Below are 14,904 nucleotides of genomic sequence, written 5' to 3'. Positions count from 1 at the left end.
GAATGCACATCACTTTTCCAGTATGTCTTTCCATTCATCCATCCTTGAATAATGAGGATTCCCCCATTTGCCCATGAAGATAAACATGCCCCCCGAGTCCCCCCTCACCAGACTCACTGTGCTCCGTGACAAAGTTTGAGTCAGATTACCTCCAGGCGATTTTATGGCACCGTCATATTCAAGAAACTCAGTGAAGGCGGTTTTGTGATGCTTTACGTCCAGGAATTAGTCGTGTATTCCCATCTCAAATTGTCTTTGGTCAAGATGGCTTTGTTGAATTGCTGACACAAGGTCGGCTGACTAATAAGTGTCCGGATTCTCACGGCTTGCAGCCCACACCGACGCAAGAGGAAATTAAACGTCTCTTCCCACAGCACCATCAATTGTTTTCATGAAGATGTTTATTTGAAAGAGCTTTTTGGATCAAACTTCTTACACAACGGAAGGGAAAAATCTACAACTACTGTTTAGCTCAGATATACGACAGCTTTTGCCATTGCAAATTCAAGACGGTAGAGAAAACAATTAGTAGTTATCTGGTCTTAGAAATTCCTTTATTCCTTTAAGAAAAAATGCCACCAGAGGTCAATTTGATATACAATTTTGTGGCCACTGTTACGTAAGCGGAATACAGCAACCGCAATCATTTTTTGCATTTAAAATTAGACACGCCGAGTCTGGAGCTTAAACATTTGTTCATCTTGGCATTTGTTCATGTGGAATGTTCACACTGGAGTCACAGGATACTTCGTAACAGGAACAAAGTATTTGTACTTGATTAGTTGCAAGCGCTGCAGCAGACATGATGAATCGCGTAGGAGGTTGAGTCTGAGCGGAGACATTCAATAAACAAAACCCTCTGTGGAGTTGAAAAAAATAAATACAAGTACATGCTCATGGCCACAAGTGTAATCCTCAGCCTGCTGGGGAAACGGAATTACGCTACAAGATCATAATGCAGGCACATCTTGATAATTTGTCAGACTTTAATTACACAACTTCTTATATTTTGATGAATAAATTAATTCAAGCAAGTGCCAAGAGAAAGGACAGAAGGTAGCCGCAAATTCTTATGAGCGGGGTATATGAGAGTGTCTGGAGGAGGGAATGACAACAGCACGACACTCCAAGCATGGGAAAGTTCCAAATGCGGGTCCCAAGTGGAAAGCCAATATTGAAATATGGAGAAAGCCAAAGTTCCTCTGAGGTCACATCCTCCGCCTTCTCATCATCATCATCATTATGTAAGATTCAATTGGGTTAATTATAATTAGTAATGTGATTGAATATATTTTTGCAGACCTGGAAAAAAAGTAACAATGAAATTTCCATGTTTCACAATAGGGCCTGTATTCTTTTTTTTTCATGTTTGGAGTCTTTGAACAGAAAGCTGATGTAGCAGTTTTGTCTTGTCCACCCGTCCACAGGACATTCTCTACTTGTTGACATTTTGACAGGCCAGCTGACAGCTTAAAGATTTGAAGGTACTTTTTAGACAACAGCCCTTGGTTGTCCCAAAGGTCAATTTGTTTTTTACAGGCCAACCATCATTTTTTGTCCTGCCATGTTTTATATATTTTTAAATATGACTCGATTTACTGAGGTTTTGATGTCTTTTCATCTCTTTGCACTTTGGCCTTGACATCTCATCAACGTCACGCTTCATGCTCTCTTGGTAAATCATGAGGCAAGCCGCTTGAGGAATGTCTCATCCGACGTCATCATTTGCGAGAAGCATCCACCACACAAAGCATTCGCAGCATTCTAGAAAGATTTCTTGAGGACAGTGCTCATAAACCTTCCACCCCCTCATAGGCAAAACTCCTCTTTGGGCTTTGAGACAAATACAGAAAAGGAAAAGCAAATGTTTTCCACCTCCAAGTGAAATCAAACGTGAGAATCAAAATTCCTGCATTGAAAACAATGAATGAAAAATGAAAATGCATCACAAGAAATGAACACAACAGAGCAGACCGACGTCCCTCATCCTAAATACCCAGGTAATGATCATGCCCCGCAGGTGTGCTGCAGGAGGCTCCGCCCACTATCAAGCACGCACAAAATTGTGGGATAAAATGCACGCACACGTAGGGCACAATTTGATAGTTTTGTGTGCCTCGACATTGACAAATAAGAAAGTAATTGTACTAAGTTCATCTTGTTTTTCCTTTTTTTAATCACTTCACTGGTTTCTTTTATATCAAACAAATTGTTTTAGGTTCATTACCTGACATGTTTCGGCGGTTTCTTCCGCCTTCAAACCAGTGAAGTAAATAAGAAAGTAGTAATGCTGATGTGCACAGTCCTGTCAACGGTGATGCGTTAACTAGAACCCATGAAAGGGCAGTGCAATATCAGATGTTCACCACAGGAAGGTGCAAGAACAAAACAAATAAAAATCGCCTTCAGCTCAGCCTGCGTGTCCAAGATAAATCCAGAAGACTGACATTATTTTTATCTCCACACAATATTTTTTATTTATAAAAAAAATCACGAAAATGACACAAGAGGTTTTAACGAGAACATTGATGTTAAACAAAAGTCCTTTTCACGGTGTCTGAGATGCTGCTCTGTGTTTTTGAGCAGGGGACTCGTGATAAACTCATTATTCGGCTGAATTGTGTTTTTAGCTGAATTGTGTTTATTGTACTGAATTTACCAGCCCACCCCACGGCTCCATCCCCAGTTAGGTAAATATCGAATCAAAGGATACAGTGACGATTCCACTCACACAGATCTTGATTGTCGTGGTGATTTACTGCTTCAAAGCGCCCTCTGGTGTTTCTATCGAACACAGGAGGATCTTGAAGTATTTATGAAAAAAACAAAACAGACATCAGAATCGGATTTGTGTCCAGAAGCTAACCCAAATGTCCCACCGTCAGTCAGTTGAACAGATGTTTATGCAGCTGTTACTTTGATGGGCGCTTAATTGGTCAAATTTCCAAAATGTAAACAATTGCATGGCGCTTTCATTATTATATCGAACCTAATTATCTTGCATGGATATGCATTCGAGAAATATGTGCCTAAAAATGGCCACTAAACAACTCGTGTGTTTGATTATGCCACAGGCGTGCGAGCCAGCTGTTCCCATGCCCGTCAACGACATCTGAAAACACAGAGACGACATTCAGCCCCAGTGCGGCCAAACGAATCTAAACCTGGTCAAAGGCAACAGGAAATTAGATACCCTAAACTAATCGATGCTTTCAAGGTTTTTCCAGTGCCTTTGAGTTTTCACGGTTGTTGGCTTCCATTTTTTTTTCCAATTTATTACCTTAGTTGATGGCAAGTGCAAACAGTCACTATGCTTATCATCAACCTTTATAACCTCTGTTACGTCCATGCTGTCACTTTTGTCTCTGTGCTTCCTGTTTGGCAAAGTATTTCCCATTCGCACCGTTCCCTGGGCACCACAACTCAACAAAACACAAGCTGAGCGCCATGGAAAGACAAAATACAATAATTGCTATTATTAGTGTTACACTTGAAAGACCTCAACCACTTTCATACTTTGCCGTGTCTCATTTATTGACCAATCTCTTTTCCCTTAACAGTCGTGGAGAAATATAAAATGATGTTGTGAGGGAAGCCATTATATTAGGAACACCTGCTCACCTGTGATTGTGTTAAAATATTTGTTTAACCGAGTGTGACGCGGGTACCATATAATATTGTGTATAGAATTTTTAATGCAACGTTCATCCATTTGCATGCACATCCTTATCAGGGTTGTGGGTGGGACTTATCCCAGCTGACTTGGGGGCAAGAGGCAGACTCCATCATGGAATGGTCAAATGCAGGGAAGGATCCCCTCAGGAAGGGAGATTTGATTTCCAAACACGACATTCGGGTCTCCATCCAATTGTAATGTGTGAATATAACAACAGATGAGAAGAAAATGGAACACATTCTTGTTCAGTTTGTCAGGTTTATTTTCTGTTATGTAAAAATACAACCTTTATATAAATAGCAATATATTAGTGAGGAGTGCCCACGATTTTTTTTAAATGGACAAAATATGCATCAATAAATACAAAATCATATCCCATCATATCCCATTTTTTGTGTCAAAAACAGTGCTTACAAACAGACTCCCCCCCAAAAGAGCTTTTGCATTCCTCCCATATCATCTATCTTGATTATTTTGTGCAAAGCAGCTGCCTTGACCCCCGCAGCACTATCCAGGGACATTCCAGTTGCGGAAACGGAATCCTGTGCTCTCTATCCAGCGGGTCATTGAAGGGGAGACTTTTCTTGTCAGTGCGGCCGGACGGGCTTCATTGGCGCCAGCTCAGGGCTTTCTCCCCAGCTGGGACAGTTTGCTGGGCTTGGCGCCTTGCTTGGCTTGACCCAGCAGATCCCCGAAAGCCGGCGAGCGCAGGAAACGTGGATAGCAGTCTTTTGCCATGAGCATGTAGATCTTGTGCTGCGCCTGGTCGAAGCAGTGTGGTGACGGCGAGCTCATGTTGGCTCTGGTGATGTCACGTGTTTCGTGGTCAATGTTAATCTGGAAACCAAGACGGTGAGACAGAATTAAACACCGAGTCAAATAAGGCCTCCGCACGTGCTCGTCAAATATAAGATTTGATTTGACTCACCTCCCGGGGAGCCTCGCTGCCGATGAATTCGTCGTAGATTTTGTGGGCTTTCGCAGGCAGTTCGTCGAGACATTTGGTACTTCTGTAATCTTCACATGCAAAGTAGAACGCAATGTTCTCTTCGCTGAATTCGGATAGTAAGAAGGCAGTGAAAGCGCATAGTCCATCTGGGCCAAAAGAGGAAAAAACCCAGTTACAAATTGAATCAGCTCAAAATGTCAAAACTGCTATCACGTGTGCAAAGACATCCTTACATTTGCTTGACAGGAGTTGTTCAAATGATCCTTTCCACCTCATGCACTCCTCCAGGGTTGGCCTAGAACAAACAGTGCCTTGTCGTTAGACTTGACCAGATTGAAACACAGACTTGTTGACGGCTGGGGCTGGGAGAATTGCTCTTACTTGTTCTTTCCCATTTTACAGCTGAACAGACTCCTCTCGGATTTGTGCAAAAGGCTTCCCAGCCTGGCTTTCAGCTCTTTGGCCCTGCGGAGAAAATATCGAGAAGGTTACATTCACATTTGGATGTGACCTTGAGTGCAGCAAGCTGAATACATTTGTCATCAATGCCGCTCAAGTGAAACCTAAAAGCGATTTTATCTCCTCAGAGAGAATCAACTGTGATGGCTGGCTGATGATGCCTCCATTTTGCCTACCTTTCCAAGCAGCAGATGGGCATGGATGCGAGTGCTTTACACATAACAGCAGACTGTAGACGGTGCGGCTTGGCGTCTCTCCTGTGTGGGGCGGTGCTCAAATATCCGTGGGATCCGCATCTGCGTGCCTGAAAGCAGCCGAGAGAGCAGCTTTTATAGCAGGCGCCCGCGCCTCCCGTGTGTCATCAGACCTCGCAGCCAATCCCAGCGCGCCCATGGGTGAGAGTCACCGTCAAGTCAACACAAGGACATGGATGGAGGGGGCTTGTAAATTGCTATCAAATGATTGAAAACAGTAAACAATAAAGCCACTCTAATAAGCATGTCCTTGAATACTCCTTCTCTTACAAAACACTTTTAACACACGGGATAATAGTGAGATCAAACCAGAAATTTACTATACAAGAGAGAGGGGTCATTACAGGATATGCGGAAACTTAATATTTGGCAATATGAAGCACTTTGCTCTCTTAAGACCTGTAGTTGGGGGTTCCAAGCTGATATTGAACTGGACCAGACCAGACCGGAACCGCGGCGTCGTCAAAATAGTGCAGACAGTTTGTCAACAACAATGCACAGCACTATATGTATTACCGAGAAGCTTACATAAAGCTAGCGCTGAAGGCGTTTCAAAGAAATCGGAGAACAGTGGTGTGTGATGATACACTCAGCTTCTTTCGTCCACGCAAAGTGTTTACTATCACTATCCACGGTTTGGTTCCCTCATGAGTGTATTAGTATATGCAAGGTGGCCAATTGATTCTATTCAAATAGTTCCAGGAAGTCCTCCATGGTTTATAAGGTGGTTTCGAGGTGTCAAGCAACACGCAATGAATTTGTTTACCCCCCCAAGGGGCCTCGCCATCAAGGAGTTTTTTTGTTAACCACCCGGGTGACTTCAAATCCAGAGATAGGACCCCATCTCAGATAAATCCCCAGTTTCTGCTTCCTCGTGCCTCTGGAACCGAGGGGCTCTCCTAGGTATCAAAATTTGTATTGCGTTTAAAAGCTAATGCTCAGTGTCACATCACTGCGAGTAAAACAGATCCCAGAACCTTGTGCACAAAAACATTTGGCCAACATTTGGTGTCCCAAGACCACGTGTGCATCACTAGATATGTTGCCTGAACTAATATGGAGTGGATGGCCCCTGCTAGAACAGCCCGTCACACATTGGACAATCTTTGTCCAGGTAAAGGTTTAATAGCACCATTTGTTGCCAGGAAATGAAAAAAGAGTTGCTCGGGGAAGCCGGCCTCTTACTCATGAACTCGTTTAGTGATGTCAGCTCACCTTTTGTGCCCGCCACAATGGCAACCGGAAGAGAGAGAAAGGAAGGAGGAAATAAAGAATAAAATAATTTCTTCCAACATTACCGAGCTTCCCTTTGTGCTGTCCTTGAAGTTGGCTGATGCAGCCGATGTAGCTGATGCGCACAAGATTTGCTCACGCTCCACAATAAACTCCAGTGTATTTTTCAGATTATAAAGTGCACTTCAATTCCTTTACATTTCTCAGAAATCGACAGTTTGTCTCATGTATGCTACCCGAATTGATTAAATTTGGCCTCATTTTGCTGTACTGGCTTGATCCCCTTCAGTGTTAAGAAGAATATACATGTAAAAACTATGATTTGTGTTGACTTATTGGGAGCTTCAGCTTGAGGCCATTTCAGACCATCCAAACTGACGCTTTACTCAAGCCCGATACCGTGACTTGTAACAAAAGCTGTGACTTACCCTTACGTCACCTAAGAAGGCATTTTGTTTGTTCACCCACTGATGTCCATAGCCGTGGAAAGACGTTATTATCTCATCTGAAGCTCAGCATGGGTTTTGTTTATAATCCCTTTCCAAGCCAAGAAATGAAGGCTGCCCCAAAATGTTGCCAGAGAGGATAATCAAATGAATTTGAGGATACGGCTACACTGGCAAATTGAAAGCTCCAGAACAAAAGGCCAGCTCCGAGAGCTACTGGGAACATCTTTTTGAAAGAAATTAAAAGGACCTAGAATGAACCTCTTTGCATCTTACTGAGAGGCTTTCACCTAGAAAAGTAGGTCAGGAAACATACAACGCTTCTGTAAGGACAAATTAGAAGTGGACTAGCTGCATGATGACAAAAAAAGCAGAAAGACAATAGCTGCATCGTGCGTGGTGGATATGATTGCAAGAGTAATAAAGAAGCATGATGATTGTCCTGGCTGTTGGGCACAAAAGCATCACAAATGTGTCCTCATGACCCGCGGCTATGTGAAGCGGGACACTCGGTTGATTACCTAATAAAGAATTTAAAAACAGGACGTAATGTCAACAAAAAACAAAACGTACACCGCATGTTACTACCAACAGTTCCTTTCATCTCATTGTGACATTTATTTCAGGCGTCTGACAACATAAATAACACCTAAAAATAAGTAATTTCATTAAAAAATGATTGAAAATATTTTCATCTTTGAAGAACTGGGATATTTCCCATTTCCAAGCAAAACTCTTCCACAATCAAAGAGAAGAAAACATTTCGTTGTCATTTCACAAATCACATCCGGCAAACAGCGAGCGTCCGCCCTAATAATTTCCTCGGAAAGCGTTTCCTTTATGGCAAAACTCTCGCATGCAGCTGAGCTACTGATGCAAATGTCATAAATGAAGAGAAACGGTGGAGCACTTGCTCATGTGTGTTGCACTTGCTCACGTGTGTTGCTTGGGTGTCACTTTACGTGTGAGAAAACTAAGCCAGACAATCGTCTTATGGGAAGCGTTCGTCTCTTGTTTGTTTTGGAAGCGTGGGCCAAAAGAAAACAACGTTGCGGTCAAAGGTCAATGCCAGCAGAAGAAGCTATAATGTTTCCCGAGATATCACTGTTTTTGTTTTGATCTGAAGGCCTCGCTATGCTGTGATGCAGAGACGGCTTGCGATTGGTTGAGACAAATCTGGTCGTATGTGTTTCACCGTTCGTCGAGGCCTGAGACATCCATGCAGCACGTCAAATCGTAGTTTATATTTTTGATTTGGAATTTGTTCTCGGCCACTGTGTGTGTGGTCTCTGCGGGGTTGTGTTTGGCAGCATGCACGCTGCAACTTGTTTTGTTTTTTTGTCCAATGGCACTCTGGGGAGCTGATGAAGAGCCTCCAGCAGGACGAGCCAGATGGTCGCAAAGATTGTTAAATAATAGCCACTTGAGAGCGTTATTTCATTGAACTGTAACTCTCTCGGATGTATTAAGACAATGTTTTGCAAACCTGAAAATATGAAGAAGAAAAAAAAGTCTTCTGCCTTCCTTGCCATCTCGTGCCCACACAGTCACAATAAGAGCTTATAGTAAGAATCATGTGCTACGCAAATATTCTGTTTTATTCAGCTCACAGTTTGGTTTACTTGAGTCATGCATGAGAGAATATGTAATGGACAGCAAAATCATATCTACCACTTTTAAAATTCAGAGACCTAAAATGTGTTCAAACTGACGGACAACATTGAGAAGTTTGCTATTCTTCAAAACAAACTAAAGTGGGGGATAGAAAAATAAAACCAACATAGATGAAGAAAAGGTCACCAAATTATTTTGGCCAGGCAAGATCCAGTAGCTCAAAATCGCTTTGAACTTGTCATTCACCGAACGACTTTGTAGGCGGGCCTAACATTAGCATCTGTCCACGTTTCCGTTTCGCAAAGGACTCGCATGCACGGAGGGACGGACCTGCTGGAGACGACACTCAAGCACGTCATTTTGTCTCTTCACAAGTGGTTGACATTTAAAAGGTTGGAGGCGTTGCAGTTTCGATGGTTGTCCCTTTGTTGGATCAGAGCGATCGGCGTTGGCCGCGGCCGTGTGTCCTTTTGACAATGTCCTGGTACAGCTTGCTTTTGAGGAATCGCGGGTACGAATCCTTCTCCATCAGACTGTAGATGAGAGCTTGAGCTTCATTCAGGCTGCCAGGGTGGGGCTCCTCCAGGCTCTGTCTGGTCTTCTCCCTGGTCTGGTGGTCCATGTTGACCTGGCGCAAGAATGACATCAGTGGTGCATTTGGAGAAAAAAAAGTTTCCTTAAAATGCAATTACATCCAATCAGCTTTGACACTTTTACACACTTTGCTATTTCTGCCTGGCAACAGCACTTCTCACTAAATTGTTTTTTTCGTATTCCCATTGCAGGAGCACCACTGACCTCTCTTGGTGCCTCAACATCAATGAATTCCTTGAAGATTTTATTTGCTTTGGACAAAAGTTTGGTTGAACTCTTGATTTTTTTGTAGTCCTCGCAGGCCATCCAAAACTCGATGTTTTCATCGCTAAACTCACTTTTGAGAAATGTTCGGAAGGCGGCCAGGCCATCTGGACAAAAGACGGAAACAGAGTTAAACGTAATGACTATTGCAAGGCAGCATATTCTTCACGCGCTTTTATCAGGTGATGCACAGCTTAGAGTCTTGTTCCCAGAAACGGGCTTTGTTTGTTAGAACACAAACAAATCAACAACCCCCTCCCCCCCTTCAATCTTTCTTCATTAGTGAAGATAAATGATCAATTTATGTGCAAGCGCAGATCAAGGGCATGTTTTTCTCCAAGCACCGTGTCACGTTGACCCGTTGCTTCCATCCTTCTCGTCTCGCTTGTTTACAGAGCGCTCAGCACAGCTCGGCCGGCTTGTCTGTAAATATGCAACGTTCTTGGTGCGAGCTTCACAACACGCTGTTTTGTGTAAGGCCGTATCCTTTTGTTCGGTTAGATTGACATCAATACTCATAACGACGACACCAGGAATCACCAAATATCTTTAGCTGTGTGCTGAATTCAAGAATCCTTCCTCTGTTCTTCTTACATGCGAAATGTTGTTTTTTTTTTTTTCCGTCTGAATCATCGTGCCTGGAAGTTGAGCAATATCTACCAGATTTGACCCATTTGGACACTTGCAATATTTGGGTGAGCTAAATTCACCAATTTTAATTTGATTTGTCATTTTAACAAGGTTTTATGTTATCATGGCACAATGCATGTGAATGGCAAGCCCCCCAAACAGAAAGCTGTTTACTTACATTTGTGGGACAGAACGTGATCAAATGATTCAGACCATCCAACAACCTCGTCTGTTGACAATCTGACGGAGAGAGAAAAAAAAAAACGCCACAGCAAGAATGGCTGTCATGCATTTTAATGGTTTATGTAATAGCGAAAGGCAGCATGATTAAATGCATCATGTAGCTCAATCCAGAGTGGTTGCAACTAAATTATGTTTGCTGGGTACGAATGACGGCCAATACTGGTCAGAAAATGGATGGATGGATGGATGGATGGATGGATGGATGGATGGATGGATGGATGGATGGATGGATGGATGGATGGATGGATGGATGGATGGATGGATGGATGGGTGAATGGATGGATGGGTGAATGGATGGGTCGAATGGATTGATGGATGGGTGAATGGCTGGATGGATGGATAGATGGGTGATTGGATGGATGGATGGATGGATGGATGGATGGATGGATGGATGGATGGATGGATGGATGGATGGATGGACGGACGGACGGACGGCCAGACAAATGGACGAACTCACTTCAAATACCTGGCAGTCGTTTCATGGGCTGGAGGCAGAAACTCTGACAAATCACTGTAGGAGTCAGATTTGTGAGATAAACATCCTAATCTGGTCTTCATGGTGCTAATCCTGTCGAATGAAGATAAGAAAGTTTACTTGGCATCAGAAAAATATTGTTTTGCCAATTGTTTGTTTCTTTGCTCTTTTCTGGGTTTGCCCACTTATGAAAACGTCAGACAAAACATTTTAGGTTCATTTTATAATGTTAAAAGATGCCTTGCTATATGAGCTGTCACAATTATTTGTGAGTTAATAATGTGTTGTGAAGCGAGTGGAGGGTGTTCTTAGGTGATTGGGGCCAAGTTATGCTGTCTGGGCTGTGAGGAGGTGCGCCACAAAAAAAAAAAATAAATAAAATAAAAATAAAAAAAAAAGGTTCTTGGGCTGGACACTACCGGCAATTCACTCCAAACTTTGTGGATTTGACTAGTCCCTGATTGACCCAATCCGGGAGGACACAGAAATACTTGGGCAGTTTTGTTTGGATCAATGAGCTGCTGGACTGAAGGCTATTTTGGGGTCTTTTTAATCACTTTTGGAATGTGTGTCAAAAGTGCTGCTCTAGAAACACGCCTGTTACATAGCAGAAAGCACACGCACTGGACTGAAAACGCAGATGTGCCTGTCATCTGTATGTGAGTCATAATCTCAAAATGAATTTCATTTACTAATTGAACTACGAGTGGATTTTCAGCAAGGATTGGAGAAATCAAAGGTTGCCTTTTATGTCACCGCTTGCTAAAAATAACAAAGCGCTACATTGAGGATCCGCTTCCTCGCCAAATTCCGTCCAAGCACTATTTCTGCACGTAGAGATGGTGTCTTTTTTGTGTCTGCGCGTCTTGACCCACTTAAGTCAGTATCTTATAAAAGCAACCACACATATTGTAGGCGCAACTGAAATGTCTTCTGTATACATGTGACGGATTTCAAAAACTCGTGCGTTCCCAGATGATGGTATGTTAAATGAGGACACAACACTGACCAATCGGCGGATTCAAAGTCATTTTCATGCATAGAGGTAACAAATGGCCCCGCTTTGTGTTTTCCAAAGCAGCTTCCTCTCTGCTCTCTTGTGATGAATCTGTCTCGAGTTGCGGTCGGGTGCGGACACGTGCTTCAGTTGAACTATTTATAAGAATATCCTGACAAATGTGTGTTGTCAGGAGGAAACAGAGCATGTTCTATTCAGCCATGCAGCAAAGGCTGGCTGGCTGGCTCCCGGAGGGAAGCAGCTAAAAATAGCAACCGCTGACACACCTCTCCAGTTGGAGAGAACAAGCTACGTTTGCTTGTTCTCCTTCAAAGATGCCCGTTCATGTCGACTAACATAGTGCAATTCAGTTGTCCTCATTTTGGATGTGCATAAAACAGCTTTGCTTAACAAGCAGTTGCAGCAAACAGTTCTGAGGTTGGGGGTTCTAATCCCGTCTCAAAGACAGAGTTTTAGCTCCACTAATAATCCGGTACCCGTCGAATGCTACAACTGAGCCCTCAAAAATTTTGTTTCATTATGTTGGTGCCGGAGCACGTCTAGTTTACCATGTTTGTGGATTTACCATCCAGTTTATCAAACTTGGAAATGGCTGATGGAAGGTAGGAGAGTCTGCTGTCGTCTGACGAGTCCATGTTGGTTTTGGAGATCAGAAAATACAAACAAGGCAACTTTATTGATATAATAATATAATAATATATGATTGATTTCACAGCATTCCAAGTGCTTCAGCAATTAGTGTCCATGGTTGCCAAATGCTTCTTGAGTGTCGCTAAATGCAAAGGTGAGTCATAAAAACACCCTCCGTGTCCCAACTTTTTGGGAATGTGTTGCAGGCGCTAAATTCAAAATGGGTCCATATTGGCAAACACAGTACAATTTATCAGTTGGAACACTAAAACATTGAACGTTGTTGTGTTTTCCATTGAAAAGGATTTGCAGATGACTGTTATTAAATGGATTTCATTTACATTCAAATTTCACTGGAATTGGGGTTTGTATCGGCAATCACTTAATTTGAGCTATCAACCAAAGCGACTCTCCGTCATCATTGTTTTTTTTTTTTTCCTAATTCGACTGAAAGCTGCAGATAATAATCAGGCTGCAAGCCGTCAACAATTCATTTAATACATTGAGCTGCACGTTCAGACAAGGCCGGCTTACATAACAGAAAATGGATATTAATCCTTTACCTGGATTCTGTTGGGTCTGTGCAGGGCAGATGATGTACTTTGTCTCCCTTTTTTTTTAATTGCAGGCTGTCCGGAAGGCGTCTTCTCGTAAGGTGCTCGCTGATTCCGCTGTTGTGCGTGCATGAATGTGCCTAGCTCAGAAGCGATGATGGAATCTTTGTCAAATTGCCGTCTGTGAGCAAGCGGCGGTGGCAGCAGTAGCAGCAGCGGCAGCAGCATGCTCAGCGGTGCGAAATGAGGGAGAGAAGCGAGAGACAGAGGGGGCGGTTGCCAAGTGCCTTATGGGCATTATGCTAGCTCCAGGAGATGGAATTCTGCAAAGTAAGATGGGAAAAATGCAATATAGTAGATGACACTACATTGTAACTTTGCAGTTGAATACGTTTGTTGTAGCAGCTCCCTTATATGGTTGATGCCTAAATGAAGCGCAACAAACACAACTACGCGCTGATGTCAATTGGACCATGTCAAAGCAATTTCACGTGCACACGGAAATTTTTGTGGAATTTAAACTCTTCAGAAATAAGTGCCACCTTCATCTGGTGCAATATTGGCACCACTTCGTGGCAGATTTTTCTCATTGCAAGAAAACTTAGCATATTTGTTGACTGTCCCAGAGGTCAATCTGTTTCGAGTGTGACTGACTGGCGGAGCCTTACCAAAGTGAACTGAGGTGTTATGTAACGCTTTGGCGTGCACGTTGCTTCTGTCTCTCTCTTTGCCCACGATATCCTCCATCACGCAGACTGATGATTATGGGCTGATCCTGGGCTCGTAGATCGGACGCATACCCTCTGATTAGCCTCGCACAAATACCCAACTCGCCAACAGCTTCTTTCTCCAGGCTGTTAGGACCCTGAACTCGCTACCCCCTTCTGCGTAGCGTGCGGCACTGTTGCGCTTTTTCTGGAATGTCTGCTGTACGCGCACTTGCTCCTTTTTTTGCTCCTCTTATTTATTTATTTATTTATTTATTTATTTATTTATTTATTTATTTATTTATTTATTGTGTTATTTATTCATTATTTATTCAGCACGCTGTTGTTATACTTGTTTACTTGTTGTCTGTTGTGGGCCATGTCTTGTCACCGTGGGATAGGGGGGAACGAAATTTCGGTTTCTTTGTGTGTCTTTGGCATGTGGAGAAATTGACACTAAAGCTGACTTTGACTTTGACTTTGAAAAATCTGTCATTTGCGATGCCTCCTGTTTTGCCGTTTGGTGATGCTGCTCTCTAGTGGTCATAAGGAGATAGCACACATTCAGGGATGTTTTCCAGCTGACTACAGTTGTTTTTATGGCGTTTGTTAGATAAAATCGAGATGAGAAAAAAGTGAAGATTGGGGATATTTTGCTAGCTGGGACATCTCTTAGTATGACTGCTATTGTTTCAGACAATTGGTCAAAGGGCCTCTACCATCCATCCATCCATCCATCCATCCATCCATCCATCCATCCATCCATCCATCCATCCATCCATCCATCCATCCATCCATCCATCCATCCATCCATCCATCCATCCATCCATCCATCCATCCATCCATCCATCCATCCATCCATCCATCCATCCATCTTCTTCCGCTTGTCCGGGGTCAGGTCGCGGGGGCAGCAGCTTTAGGAGGGACTCCCAGACTTCCCTCTCCCCAGCCACTTCATCCAGCTCATCCCGGGGGATCCCAAGGCGTTCCCAGGTCAGCTGAGAGACATAGTCTCTCCAGCGCGTCCTGGGTCGTCCCCGGGGTCTCCTACCGGTGGGACATGCCCGGAACACCTCCCCAGGGAGGCGTCCAGGAGGCATCCTGATAAGATGCCCGAGCCACCTCATCTGGCTCCTCTCAACGTGGAGGAGTAGTGAC

General features: G+C 43.3%; 2 protein-coding genes across 4 annotated transcripts; both read right to left on the bottom strand.

The window, feature by feature from the left end:
• Nucleotides 1-3,914: 3,914 nt before the first annotated feature.
• On the bottom strand, nt 3,915-7,450 carry LOC125972462 (regulator of G-protein signaling 5). The gene is made up of 6 exons (XM_049726160.1): nt 7,000-7,450; nt 5,261-5,388; nt 5,007-5,090; nt 4,859-4,920; nt 4,605-4,771; nt 3,915-4,513 (listed from the first exon to the last, which is right to left on the bottom strand). Exons 2-6 carry the CDS (start codon nt 5,302-5,304, stop codon nt 4,298-4,300), a joined length of 573 nt encoding a protein of 190 aa, XP_049582117.1. The 5' UTR covers nt 5,305-5,388; nt 7,000-7,450; the 3' UTR covers nt 3,915-4,297.
• Nucleotides 7,451-8,589: 1,139 nt separating this feature from the next.
• On the bottom strand, nt 8,590-13,267 carry LOC125971994 (regulator of G-protein signaling 8). 3 transcript variants are annotated; one of them, XM_049725217.2, is made up of 6 exons: nt 13,049-13,267; nt 12,404-12,477; nt 10,820-10,930; nt 10,298-10,359; nt 9,430-9,596; nt 8,590-9,259 (listed from the first exon to the last, which is right to left on the bottom strand). In XM_049725217.2, the coding sequence occupies exons 1-6, from the start codon at nt 13,265-13,267 to the stop codon at nt 9,065-9,067; spliced, it is 828 nt and encodes a 275-aa protein (XP_049581174.1). In that variant the 3' UTR covers nt 8,590-9,064. The 3 variants fall into 3 exon arrangements, with proteins under 3 accessions (XP_049581174.1, XP_049581185.1, XP_049581194.1); XM_049725228.2 differs by having other exon boundaries at nt 10,829-10,930; XM_049725237.1 differs by lacking the exon at nt 12,404-12,477 and having other exon boundaries at nt 13,049-13,196.
• Between the last annotated feature and the right edge of the window lie 1,637 nt (nt 13,268-14,904).

The sequence above is a fragment of the Syngnathus scovelli genome, chromosome 10, assembly GCF_024217435.2.
Source record: "Syngnathus scovelli strain Florida chromosome 10, RoL_Ssco_1.2, whole genome shotgun sequence".
Lineage (NCBI taxonomy): Eukaryota > Metazoa > Chordata > Actinopteri > Syngnathiformes > Syngnathidae > Syngnathus > Syngnathus scovelli.
The sequence above is the reverse complement of the archived record's forward strand: the minus strand, read 5'-3'. Positions and strand labels throughout refer to the sequence as shown.